Source organism: Streptopelia decaocto (assembly GCF_964273445.1).
Source record: "Streptopelia decaocto genome assembly, chromosome: 2".
Classification (NCBI taxonomy): domain Eukaryota; kingdom Metazoa; phylum Chordata; class Aves; order Columbiformes; family Columbidae; genus Streptopelia; species Streptopelia decaocto.
In genome coordinates, this window is record NC_138655.1 from 62,345,148 (window position 1) to 62,359,855 (window position 14,708).

Here is a 14,708-nt window from a genome sequence, read left to right on the forward strand (position 1 = left end):
ATCAGGAACACAGTGGAAATTACCCAAGATGCCTACAGGGCAATCGTTAAACATTCTTAGTTGGTATGTTGTCAGGGTAACGTATAGCATTAAAGAGTACAGATTGCATTATCCCAAAGCATTACTGCCCTACTCCAGTCAAACACTTTTTGCACAAGTTTCCTGAAGCACAGCTCCCACCATCACCCTAAAATCAAGAAGGGCCAAGCAACTCCATGTGTGTGAGGTACACATGCTAAGAGAGGTTTTAACCACACCTCTGCATGTCCTATGTCTCTTGTCTCTTCATTTCCCCTCAATGCACACTTCAGTGACTTTGGCTGTTAGAATTTTTCTTGTTATCCATTTCTCCGGGCTGATCAGCATAATTTCTGTTTTGTTCTGTTCCCTCAGTTCTTCTTCCTGTTCACATCAATCCACAGTTAAAGATAAATTAAAACAAAAAGCTATTGCTGATGGCAGCACCACAGAAATCTGCTCACACACAGGCAATATCCTCTGTAGTCCTGAGGAGTGTAGAAGAGTCCAAATGGAGGGAAGAGGTAACAAAGTGCTGCTGTGGAGATACACACAGGCCTGTACTGGTCAAAAATCATGCTCCAACCTGCAGTGTTTTGCAGAAAAACTTCAGATCATAAGAGAATACCACACCACATGTGGCTTTGCTACGCACACCAAGACTGGACTATCATGCATTACAACAAGGTAGATGTAAAAGAGAAATTTCTGGTATTATTAGGCACGTTCAAACTAGGTAACTGATCTAGTCCTGATCCACCGAATTTGCTTTAAGGAACAGTTTGAACTTTGCAAGGTCCCAAACAACACCTAATGCATCTTACTTCTGCAAGCACAGGGTCCTTGCCTCTGCCTGACTGCCACTGTGACTTGAATCATCGACTTGCTGTATTTGAAAGTCCTGGCATTAGTCCCCACAGTGTTAACAACCAAAACAATTAGTTGTGGTTGAAAAGTTGAAGGGGTTTTATATTCCAACAACCACTCAATGGCAATGCCAAAATTAACTGGTAAAGTGCGTAATCACAGTGTAACATTTTTATCTTTGTGGTAGGGATCTAATAGAAGTCACTGAGACACTGTTCATCCTTGAAACTACCTCATTTGTTGTAATTCTGGGGCAGTAGTTACCAACTGTCCAGCACTGAGACATTCTCCAATTTGTTGTGTGCTTATTCTGCAAAATACATATGTTAAGTAACTTCAACATACTTAAAACTGTGCATACAGACCAAGATTTTCACTTGGTGTAACACGTCCCAACAGCACTGCCTTCAGCAGCATTGTACTGTAGGGTTTACGGTAAGGGAGAGCCTGGCATGAGAAGTACCTAAAGTGTAATTATTTGATTAAGATATATAATAAAAATGTTTAATTTTTAAATATTGGAGAGGACTTCCCTTGCACACAGAAGAACATTTTTTCATATAAGCAGAACAATGAAGTCCTGGTACGGGATACTGGCAGCTATGTGTCATGCACTCAGGAAACAGAAAACATTTACTAGGATTATCTTTCTCTCTTTGGAGTTACTATTCACTTAAATTTTTCTGTTTTCACTTGCTTAGCTGTTTTATTCTTACTGTTCCTCTACACCCCCAAATTACAGCCTCACCATTTTACTGGAAAATTAAAGCAACTCTGGACAATTTTTACATTTGATTTCTTTTAAATCAAAAGCCTTATGAAATTAGGCACTTTTTGTTCAAGTTCCAGCTCTTGGAGTTGTTATAATTTATATCTGAGCAACACGAAGTCCAAATTTATGCTTCATCTATCTCTCCTCCTATTCTGCTTTTGCAAAACTTAATAATGTCATTACGTTTCTATTTAAGCATTCCAACTTACACATAGGACTTTCTCATGTCTGGGAAAAGTGGTATGTGTTACACCCCCCAGTTTTTATAACTTGTAAGCAATTCACAGGCAGCTGTCTCTTCTCCTTCAATTTACTAATAAAGATGCTGTATCAGTGTATGGCTGGCCATGAATTTCTAAAAGTTTTTAAAATGTAACAAAGAAAGTACTCTGAAACTAGGCCCTGCTTCTCTCTCCTTTTTTTTTTTTTTTTTTTTTTTTAATTTGCTTAAGCTAAAACCAAGGAGTGGAGAGTTCAGGATTTTAGCAGATCGATAACAAGCAACCAGTGGGTCCACCGGCAGGTGTGGACAAGGCGAGCTCCTGATGCTGTCTCCCACTTGTGACTGCTCCAGACATCCTGGTTTTCACATGGAAATCCTTTTGTGGGTTACCCACCTCCCAGTACAGGGTGTAAAGAGCTCTCACGGCTTCAGGACAAGACACCCAGCATGCTGGCTCTGCCTTGGAGGGTTTGAACCCCAAACGCCATCCCACACCTCTTGTCAGCCTCCCCTCCTCTTTGAAACCTCATCACACAGCACAGCTCCATTCATCGAGGTCTCTTCACCGGCAGTGATCCTCCATCTCCTCTCTGTCTTCCTCCATGGCCCCTTCTCTCCTCCCTGCACCCTACTCCCATCTCTGGTCTTGCCCCTTTGTGGAATTCATCTTCTCCTGAGCAAGTCCCACCATACCACCATAATTCCCAAGCCAAATGGAACCACAGGTAATTGTTTTGTATTCACTGGGGTTTTTTTGATACTCTGTGCTGTCCAGGAACTTGTGTCCACCTCATCTATTCAAGCCTATGGGCTCCTTGGGCCTAAAGCTGCAGTTGTACAGGGCCTAGCGCAACAGCTTTCACTCACCATCAGCCCCTTCCTGCATCAGCCAGCGTAATAAAAACAGCATGTGTTCACTAAGAGTGAATCCGTCTCTCCTTAAAACATTTCAAAAATCTGGAAGAGTCTGACAGAAGGAAAAAAAAAAATAAAAGAAAAATAAAAGGGAGAGAAGTGGCAGGACAGAAGGGAAACAAAATGGAGGAGATAGTTTTCACCAAAAGCAGCATTCCCTCTGAGGTGCAACACACTCCCCTGTCACTGCCAGCCTTCTCTGACAAGGTCAGGCTACAAGCAGTACTCCTCTCCTGTATTCCTATATAACACTTCTTTTCTTTTTATATTTTTTTGATTACTCTTAATGTTTACTTCCTGCACAGTCTGGTGCTTACATGAAAAAAGAAGTACCTTACTGACTGGGGTACCACAGGCCTGTGCTCTTACTATGTGTTTGCCAAGCACCAAGTGGTATTTAAACAGTTTTCACTTTTCTTCATCTTCCTGCCTGCCAGCAGCAGTCATAGCCTCAAAAATTATACTTCCTTCTTCATTTCAACACTGAAAGAGTTCATAGTGCCTAACATCACAAACTAATACCCTCACTGCTAAGTACACCATAACAATGAGGAGGCCTGTGTTGAGCCTTAAAAATACTAGCCACCGAATTCAGCATACAAGCTTCAGTTATTTCTTTGGCATAAATAAAACTACGTTTCAGTTGAGAAGCTGAAAGATTTGAAAAATAAGAGTATTTTCCCCTCCACTTTTATCAACACTTGCATAATCCTTCTCTACTCTCTCAGTCGAAGCTCTGGAGGGTTTTTTAGTTAAAAATGAAAATCATCAAAAAAAAAAAAAAAAGCCTCAAGTTGGGGAAGAGCTGAGCAAGAACTCACAGCTTTGGATGCAACTCTGGAAATTCAGGTAGTTTGCTAGTTGCTTGAATGCCATATAAAAACAAAGACTCATCTGGGGCAGGAAGACCTTGAAAATATTCAAAGTCTGCTCTTAACAGAGTGAATGTGCTCTGGGCCACCTCTTCCCACACAGCTGTCACACAAAGCACGTATACTTCATGCATATATCTTTGTATGACAGGTTATCACAACACTGTACACCATGTGTAACTCTAGAAAACTGATTTTCACCCTCCTTCCAACAAGATGGAAAGCACTTTGTAACCAGCTAGCTTACCCCCGGCAGCTGACAAGCTGGGTTTGCAAACACTAACCCCATGCCTCAGAATCATTAGGGTACTCTATGTAGACAGAAGAGACAAATTACCCATGCGTTAAGAGCAAAGTAGTGCCTACCCTGAAGGCTCTCAATCCCATTTTACATGCAAGGTGCAATTCTTGCTTTTCTACCAGTAAACCCTATCGATACTTCCCAGCCGCAGTCACCTTGAGCCCCAACATTTGCTGGCTCTAAGTGACCACAGAGGTTCATTGCCACCTTCCCTGCTGCAAGACACGGTGTGTCAACAGGACTGCTCAGATTATTAAAAATTAAACACAGAAAGAAGTACTTTCAGCTGAGTCAAGGCCAAAACGTTCAACACTTGACAGCATCAAGGCCTTTTTCTGACCCAGGATACGTGTCAAAGTGATGTGTCAAGGTGGGGAAAACCAGTAAAGATATACAAATAAATATACAGATATTATATAACCTTATGCATAGCACAAGATCTTCCTGACCGCAGCCTGCACAAAAACAATGCTGTAAAAGGCCTGTCAGGAACAGGAACCGAGAGTGCTTGCTTGCCCATCTCCACCAGGGAGGGATGCTGTCTGTGAGGCTGGAGCACGGCTCTCGACTGAACAGCTTCACCAAGAATAACTACAGAAAGCTGCGGCAGAGGATAGCAAACCACAGCACTTCTAGGACAAAATGTGCTTCAAGGCCACACCAGAACATCTGATTTTAGGGGGAGCACACATGAGGGTGGAATTCAGCCTATATTCTGTACATCTTACGTTTTTGTTCGTAGGGGGTGGAAAGCAAGCCTCTTGAGTTAAAGCACCAACCTGCAGAAGAATAAAATTAGTCCTACAGGCTGTGGGACCAAAAGACCTCAGTCCCTCAGAAAATAGTATAAGGGCAGTGTCAGTAAACCGGCATACCAAAAATGAAAATTGAGAAACTTAAGTCTTGACCATGGATCTGTGAAAATTCCTTAAAAACAAACAAAAAAACTGCCACAATATCTTTTGAATCCAAAAATCTTCGTCACTTGTAAAAAAAGTTCACTGACAGAGTGATTTTATTTAAATAAACTCTATTAAGAAGCAAGGGTAACAAACATTTATCTTGGTCATATGATTAAAACATTTCTTATTAGCCAATTAAATACTTGACTAGCTCTTCAGTTGTGATGTTAGCAAATACAAAATGAAGCAGCCACCTCCTAACTCATCAGTGTGCACCCATCCCTTTTCCAAGGTGTGCCTTTAGTTAGACCCATCAGTTTGCTGCTGCTTTACAGTTAAAGAAGGACCAATTTGTCACCTGAAGAAACAAGCTTCCAGGTGTTGGCTAGTGACATGTGTTAAGCCAGTCACTTTAATTCCTTCAAGAGAACCTGCTGTGTGACTTTAACTCTCACCTTTCAATCCTGCAACAAGGGTTCAGAGCTTGAGTTGAAGCACGAAGCGGGACACGCAAAGAGATGAGACAGCTCCTCTTGTTAGAAATAAAGTGCTGAATACAGAGAGAGCATGAGAAGAGCTTTCCTATTTGAACACCATGTGAAAAAGTGTTTTGGTGTTTTCAGCCCGTCTCCAGAGAGATGGTTTTCCATCACAGCAGTTTCCATAAGGGCGCTGTACATTACACTGGTAAAACATGGCAGCCTCATTTAGCTTCAGATAAAGATGCAGTTTTATCACAGCATCTTGTGTCAACTGTACTGAGGTGTTTTAGGCAGCAGCTGATAGATTTTCACACAAAGTATGTATGGTCCCATACGGAACTTTAAGTGCCCAATATATGACAGCAGATGGGAAAGCCAAATTTTTAGTCTTTTAAATGGGGAGGTAATCATAGTGAAAATATTTAATCCAGCTTGTTGCTAGGACTTTTTAGAGTTGTGGTTTATGGAAAGGGCAAGAAAGCATAAAAAAAAAAAAAAAGTGGAGTTCTTGGTTGAATTTACATTTCTGTTCTAGTGTGCACCCAATTTGTCCACTGGGGACTTGATTCAAGTTGTAGCAAAATCAAGTTTAGGACCATTCTAGCAAGTTTTAAGGACAAACAGATGGGTTTAATATTTTACAATTTCAGTCCTTTGGAGCTGTCTTCCCTCTATGCCTTACATTTTGAAAGTTATATTGCCAAGCAACACTGGTCCCAACTTGAGTTGTCCTAAAACCATGGGACTTTCATGAAAGAAGCTTAATGACAAAAAATAAAATCAATATATATATATCCAACATTGCTTCAAAACTTTATGAAAAACATATAACTATTAATAAAGAATTCTGGAAAATGTTGCTTTGCTGCTGCAGGGTCTGTAGCCAGTGGAGAAAGCACAACATTATATAAGAATCCTGAAAGAACGCAGCTAATTTAATAATCCCACCCTCTCCCACAATGGTGCAGATTACTTCATCTGCTATGGTCTTGAAAACGAGTTTAACTCTATAGATAACTATGTCCCTCGCAACAAAATGAATTAAACTGAGAGGAAAACATTACTGTTCAAACAGAAATTAAACAAACAGCACAAGGCTAGTAAGGAAAGAATGGTTCATCTCAGATTTTTAAAAGGGTATTATAAACAATGGTGAACAACAAAAGTGAAATATAAAAAAAAAAAAATCCTACAGAAGTGCTTAATGCTGTTCTTTTAAATATTTACTTCGCTGCTATTCAGAGAATAATTTGTTCCATTTAGTAGTGTTGGGCTCAAAGGACCGCTTTAATCCAGAGAGATTAATTATAGCCTTTGGAGTTATAAACACGATTTGGGAAGCCAAGTAGAGATGAGGAGAGAGATGCCTCTCATGCTGGTGATTAACAAGTTTACATGCTTTGGGGCTACACCACGCAGGCTGCGCCCCTGCTACACCTGCACTCTACAGGCAGAAGAGTGCACAGGCTACTCAGAAATCAGGGAAAAACAGCCCCTGAGATGTCCAGAGAAGACACTACCCTACAGTGTTGCTATAGGCAACTAAAATACTTTTCAGGTGTCCTTCACCAAAATGCAAGTTCACCTGCACCTTATGAAGATGTCCTCTGATCTCGCTTTTATTACCCATGCCAGAAACAAGCAGCAGCGCTCAGGGCCTCGGGACCCCATCCACGCTGCCTTTAAACCTCTCACATGTTTCCACACATCTCGCCCTCTGCTCATCGCTGTGTCCCGTGCTGGGAGACCCAAGGACCAGCAACAACAAATGGGACAAGTCTGGGAGCCATCCTACCTAGTGAAGGGTCAGCTGCTCCCTCCTCTGAGCTCTCCTCGGCCCCCTCCTCCCCCAGGCCAGAGGTGGCCGAGTCCTCCGGGGCAGATGCAGAGCCAGGGGTGCTGGGCCCACTGACAGACCCCGAGTCCCCTTCCTCACTGCTGGAGCCGTAGCGGTCGGGCTGGGCGGCCGTCCCTCCCTCGCTGCCGCTCCTCCGGCCCTTGCGGTGCACCCGGGAGTGCAGCACCATTTGGTGGTAGGTGCGGAAGATCTTTCCGCACTCGAAGCACTCGGTGGACTTGTTCTGGACAGCCCGCCGGCTCTGGCGTGAGGCAGGGCGGTAGTCCAGGTCTCCGGGGGCCAGTGGGCAGCTCTCCCCCGCTGGAGGGGCACCAGTTTTCTCTGGGCGCCCGCTGGTGCAACTCTTCTTCTTGGGGTTGCTGGAAGAGCTGGGTGAGTCCTGGTCTCGCTTGCGCTTCTCCTGGTTGACGAGGATATACTCTCTCTTATCCTTGTCGTAAGTCACATCTGCATCTGCCAGGGCCTCGTCCCATCCCACATACTTCACATATTCGGAGGGCTCTACTACTTTTCCTTTGGTGGCCAGCTGCCAAGCTTGGTAGCTACTGACCGGATCCAGCTCGGCTACTCTTTTCCCAGTTTGTCCTCTTGTAACTCTGTCCAGCCCTATAGATGGCTTTAGATTGAGACACTGCAAGAAAAACTGCTTCGTTACAGAGGAGCTTAGGCTCCCATCAATTAAATCGTCATCTTTATCCCCGGTGCTGCCCTGCTGCGCGCGGTAGTGAACAGCGTTATGCACTTTCAGGCTTTCCATATTTGTAAACAGATTTCCACACTTGGTGCACACTTCATACAGAGACAGGCCTGTCACAATCGTCTCCTCCTGTATCACGTCGTTGATAGTGGCTATGAGATCCAAATCATTTTTTGGTTTGTTTTTGCTCCCGGTCTTGGGGCCATGCGACTTCATGTGGTTTTTCAGAAACCAGGGCTCTTTGAATCTCCTGCCACAAATGTGGCAACCGTGATCAAATGACCCCCTGTGCTTTTTCATGTGAGCTTTCAGGAACCAGGTTTGACTAAAGGCCTGACCACAGACTTCACACGGAAACTCACCCGCGCTCAGCTCGCTCTTGCAGTTCTCAGCGTAGGCCTCCCCATTTGGGACCTGAGCTGTTATATGGTCCTTCTCTATGTGGTTTAACAGTGTCTCCTCCCTCAGGGTCATGTAGCTACACAACCTGCACTTGAATGGTTTGTGGACCTGGTGGAGGTGCTGCTCCAGTTCCTTCTTCCTTTCAAATTTGTTTTTGCAGAAGGTGCACTGGTAAGAGGTCAGCTTGCCATCCTCCTCAGCTGGCACCACCTCCATGACCTCCTTCTTGCTGCTTCTCAACAAGATTTTGCTGCTATCTACCCGAGTGGCACCGTTCAAGATCTTGTTGCAGGCGGATGTACTTTTAGTGGGGCTGGTGCACCCACCCAGGCCCTCTGAAACGCCCATCTCCCCCAGCTGCGCCTCTCCCATCTCTGCCTCGTGCCCCTGGCTTAAAGTGCCTGTTCTGTGACTACGGATGTGGATCTTCAGGTTGCCCTTTTGGGAAGCTCTGTGATCACAGTAAGGACATTTGTAGGGCTTCTCCCCTGTGTGCTTCCTCATGTGCTGCGACAAGGAGCTCTGAAAAGGGAAACTTTTACCGCAGATGCAGCAGCTGTGGCACATGGTCTTGTCAGCATCCATGTCATTCTTGCTCAGCTTGCCTGGGCTAGAGGATCTCCGTAACTCCATTTCTGCCTCTCTATTACGATCCATCTGTATTACTCCAACATCGGGTGAGCAAGGCAAGAGGAAAAAAGCATGTCCGGCAGCAGAGGGCTGGACCGTGTTCTCAATCATACGGTTCTGCAGAGAGATGTTTTACTGCTTCATTCTCAAGGTAACGTTTCTCCTTTCAGCTGCAAGAGTGTGTCCGGCGCACTGATTTATTTCTGTGTGTTCTGTAAGCAGATGGCATAGATCACCTGAAACAAGAACAGAAGTCACACAAATGTACAGGAATTGTGTAAGCAGATTCTTAAATATATTTAAATGTATTTATATTTTTACTTTAACAGTTTCTGTCACTCATGCCACATTCAAAAGCATACTATTCTACAATTTATTGCACCAAAAAGCAGCAGTTTGTCCTTTTGCTGATATTCTAGACATCAATGGCAGGCATTCAAAGCATCATTAATAAACAAGTAAAATCCAAAAAAGAGCAACCATTCATTTCCATACACTGACACCACAGTGTTTCTAAATAAATGCAAACTTCAAAAATAATTTTTGTTTTAAAACCAGGCAGAAGTAGCTAAAAATACACCTTAAATGAGGAAAACATTTCTTGAGGGGGTTATTACACTTTAAATCTGTGGCTTTACCATAATGTGTAATTCCATGTAAAATACTTACTTGCCAAAGATAAAAGGTTTTCCTAGAGACTTTAGTAAGTATCATATTCCTGCTGGCAACTGCATTACTTTGCATCTCAGACAGCTCTGCTGTGCTTGATGTGGCATGCACAGAGCAGGCGCAGACGCTGAGGACGCTCAGTACTTTGATTAGAGAGAAAACAAGAATCCAGAGCCTGACAAAGCAGTCAGGAAAACCAAAAGTTATTTCCTGATAGACAACGAAGGAAAAAAAAAAACCTCAAAGTGTAACATTTGGTCTCAATCTAACAATGTAAACAGATAATGTGTGTAGGTATCAAATAACCTAAAAAGTGAGTGATTTATGTCAACAAGACATACAGGAAACCACAGCACCGCCCACCTTAATGAAGCAGAATCTTAATCATAAACAAACAAACAAAACAAGAAACAACTTGGATTAACAAAACGGATTAATAAAAAATTTAAAGCTTTTGTATCTTGTTATGATTAAAAGTAAGGGTCACCATCTGCCTCAGCAATGCAAGATGCCTGCAATTCTCCACCTTGTATATGGCAAAAAATCAACGGTTGAGATTTCCACAGATGGATTCTTTTCCAATTATCACAACTGTAAAACAAAAATCTCCCCCCTTCCTCTTCTCATTAAGTAATACAAACACCACATGACTAAGATCAAGGAATACTGTATTCTCTCATAGAGAGAACTAATCTATTACTACATTAAGAAAACATCAGCTTCTTAAAATATAGCTAAAAATATGCAGAACAATAACAAGACTGCATATTGACACACCCATCACTTGAAACCTATGACTCAATAAAGAGCTACAGCTCTATAGTTCCAAATTTTAAAGTTTCTCATTGTATTCCCCTCTGAGTCTCTTCAATATGCAAATAAATAGCCTAACCACATCACCAGCATCAGCCTAACAAAAAGCAAGGCAAAAGCAATGCAATGCTCATCTCAGTTACACACTATAGAATAAGTTTGTTAACTGTGAGCTAATCTTGGCCCCTCACTTGCTACAAAGATCATTCATTTCTGGGTTTGATTTTCTGCATATCTAGTATCTGTTCAGCATGTTAAGAGTTACCAACACCATCTACCCAAAATACCTTTTCCTCAGAGAGCTGACAGTAATAACTAAGGGACATGTTACGAATGCAATTTCATTTCTTGAATGAAGCTTTTTTTATATTGTGAATTATTTATTCTGGGAAAAAAAAAATCACATCAGATCACAAATTCAGAATTCCATATGAGGAGAAAGTTTACAAACAAGAGCATCTAAATTAATCTCTGAAATCAGCCATTTACACTGCATATTGATGGATGAAACAATTAAAAGTAACATCATTTATTTGACCTGTCATTACCAACCCACAGTGTCTTATAATCAAAAATTTAACCTAAAATTCATTAGACAGCAAAAGGAAACTACAGAGTAATATCTTGCATTTACCACAATGATAGACTTGAACAAGCAACAGCTTCTGAAATGTTCTGCACCATTGCAGATAAAAAGATCGTAAGCTTTAGGGACTGATTTTTCCAGGTATTTTAGATAGCGTTTTCTACATTCTGCCTTTTCTATAGTTTACATCAGTGAGAACACTGCTTCTTGGCACGCTGACTTTTAGACTAGGGACTCTTTTTTGTAGGTCCCATTTTAACTCAACTCTCTACAGTGTTTCCTGTCTGAAAGTTCAAAAGAGCCTTAAGAGCCAAACTTAGACAAGAATGCTGTACGCAGCAGTTCAGGCATATATAAATCCAAAGCTTCAGATTCCCTTTGTTTACTTGGGCAGAGCTTCCCTGGGCTTAGCCTTGACATATTTTACTTTAATTATTTATAGCATTTTCATTAATGAAACTTATGAAAATGAGGATATGAAGAAAGCATTACTTATAAGAGGGATATTAGCCACTTGCAGGAGATCTCCCTAACCCTGTATTAAATTAGGCCCAAGGGGAGGAAAAACTCAGAGTTAAAAAAATACCAAATTATTTTATTAGCCTAAAATACTTAATGGTAGTGATATCATCTCCACCAAAACATTCTGAGAAAATCGTTTCATCTTTAGCTTGGTCAATGCACTGCAATTTATAACTTTAAAAGCTGAAATAAAGTATTCCCAGATTTAAATTATTTGAATTCACACATCTCAGATACCCAAAATATCAAGTCTGACCTTCCACAGACAGACATTCCAGGGGGAGGAAGGGTGTCCACCCAGTCCAAGTTCACTTTACACAGTGTGTGGAAGCCTGCTTTAGGCTTTGGTAAATTGACTGACACAAATATCTACCAACAGCTCACAATGTTCTCCTCACATCATTTGAGTGCCACTTAGAAGAAATTATTTTAGAGGGGCTCTTTGCAGAACAGCAAGACCAGCATTCATTGGAAAGGAAGAGGCAGCAAATATAAAATAAAAACGACAACTTTGAAAAATACTTCAGAAGACTAAATGTACAAAATTAGGAAAACAGCACTTGTAAAGAACCTTTCCAATAGAAAATAACATTTTGGCTTCATAATTTCCACCTTAGTATTAATTATTAAACAATCATTTCAACATCAAAGAGGGCACAAGGGATGGAAGACGTCAAAGAGTAAATCAAACCACACTGATTAGTCTTCCACTGTGAGTAAAATTTTGCTATAGCTATTTTTGTTTCTTTCTGGCTGACTGCAACGATAAAAATATTTATATTTTGAAATAATCACAAATTTGAAAGTATTTGGAAATAATTCTCTTTCAGCACACATGGAATACAGTCACCTCCCTGCTACCCTAAGGCTACTAAAAAATGTTTCAACTCTCAGTAATTTCAGGTGATAACTAATAACCTTTCACAGCTTTGGTCTCAGTTCAGCCTGAAGTTCCTTAGCTCTGGCTTGTCACACAGAATCCATAGCAGAGTCACATCCAGGCTGCAGGTTTCTCCCAGACTGTCACGGCACAGAGGCAAACCATAAGGAAATGCAACTGAATGTAAACTGTAAATTAGCATGCAGTCTTTAAAAATATTTCCTGTGTTTAAAGGGCATTGCAGCCTATGTCAAATGCCACACAACTCCTTGAGGAGGGTTTGATATTCTGTTGTAATGGGCATATGAACTACCTTCCTTTTGCAGGACTAGGGATCAGCAGTTCACATACAAAGCTTCTGGCTAGGGTCCTGGAGGCATTTTCAGCTCCTTCAAAATACACTGAGACACTTAATATCATCACCATTCACATGCAGGTTTGGTATATAAAGCAAGGTGGAAGAGACATGAACAAAGACCCAAAACCAGGAGGGGGTCGTACACCAAGAAATGCCTTTGCTCAGTCAAATATTTTTGCTATAAGGCTTGTTCCTGCATCCAGTGCCTCACAGAGTCTTTGACTTGATCCACATGGGAACAAATACAAATAAACTTACTTTATGGTCCCCTATAACAGAAAATAAGCTTTCCTACAAGCTTGAACCCATTATTTGTCAGATTCTACTCTATTTCAAACATTTAGGCATCAAAACTTCTCCAGTTTTTCAAACTAACTCAGACAGAGTTCTTGGCTTGGAAGAAAACACTTTTGACCAAAATTACCTGCTCTCACCACGGAGACCCTGAGCCTTGGCCTCACCAGTGAGGCCCTGGTAGCCCATCCCAGCCAGCACCACGGCAGGTACAGCCAGTGCATGGCTGCATCACTCTCGCAACTTCTGCGAGACCCTCAAGTAGTCTTGAGGTGAAGCATGTGTAGAAGTACAGGGGAGCAGCACTTTAAAGTAAAACAGGAGCACTCTGAAATATCTACTACTCCTTCATGCCACCTGCATGTTCTGGAAGAGGATCAGGGAAGCTGGGAGGACTCCCCACAGGGCAACACAGACCCTCTTAAAGACATTTTGTGCTGCTTGGAAAACAATTAAAAAATAAAAGATAAAATAAAAGATAAAATTAAATTAAATTTAAAAAAAAACACACACACACAAAAAAGCCACACACACCCCAAGAAAACTGAAAAATAGAATGCAAGAGATATCATATTGAAAAAGCAACTGCAAATTCATTTCATACATACAAATATCCTGTGCAGTGCAGACTGAAAGAAAAACACAACAAAATTATTTCTGTTCCGACAGAAGACTACACACTTTTAAAATTTCTCTTCAATTAAACCTGACTTTAAATATCATATTGCATAGACTGCTGTGGTAAAAAGGGAAAACTCTGCAGTAAGTAATAAATAAGAACATACAATCTGAGAAGCTACATAGACCTTTTCAAATACCACAGTGCAAAATTTAAAACAAACTGCTTTCAGTTTGAGTATATTTCAAGTCCCATCTGAAAGATGAATGCACTGGAGAAATATCACACTTCTAATGTACAGAAGGTTTGAATATACACTGTAATCACTCCACAGCGTTCCTATGCCAAAAGCAACAATAACTTAAAAAAACCACCAAACGCACAACACTGTGAGGTGTGATCTTGTGGAAACAATATCTTACCAAAATGCCTTCTAGATGATGAAATGATAGGACATAGCACGTAAACTTCAAGATGAATTTGAGAAATTTGTATCTTTCAAATAACAGTGACCTGGAGAGCTGACCTCTCCTGACTGCAAAAGGCTCATGTTGCCCCAGAGCCAGCCAGACTTCGCTGTTCAGAGTGAAGAGGCTAGAAGAGAGTAAAGTACAGGAAAAACATGGTCGAAAAGGCAGAGAACATTTTACACCTGCCTTACCAGCCTTCATACTGACCGAACCAGAGACCTGTCTCCCAAACCGTGTCTTCTCCCTTGGCCACCGAGCCACACCATCCTCCACACACTTCAGCCTGGTTCTACCTGTAGGCCCTCCTCCTCCTCCCTGTGCAAGGGGACATGGGACATCTGACCACCTGGGTCCCACTGGAGGTCGTGGGTGCACCTCCTTGGTTAGAGGCTCAACCCTGCTGTCCTCATTTAGGCACCAGCCCTATTGAAATTTCTCTTATGGACCACATCACTCGCCTGTAGATTCTTCACTGCCTTGAGCTGACAGCATCCTTCAGACTACACCAGAGGGTAGAAGAGCATGTGTATCTTTAAATAGTAAGCCCATATCTGAATT

General features: G+C 41.8%; 1 protein-coding gene across 5 annotated transcripts in view; it reads right to left on the reverse strand.

Annotated features, from left to right (window-relative positions):
- ZNF516 (zinc finger protein 516) overlaps positions 1 to 14,708 on the reverse strand; it is a 105,792-nt gene that overhangs the window by 51,647 nt on the left and 39,437 nt on the right. For all 5 annotated transcript variants that reach the window (XM_082045015.1, XM_082045013.1, XM_082045011.1 and 2 more), the window contains exon 2: positions 7,148 to 9,175. In XM_082045015.1, the coding sequence (XP_081901141.1) occupies positions 7,148 to 9,050 (1,903 nt within the window). In that variant the 5' untranslated portion in view covers positions 9,051 to 9,175. The remainder of the gene's footprint in view (positions 1 to 7,147; positions 9,176 to 14,708) is intronic.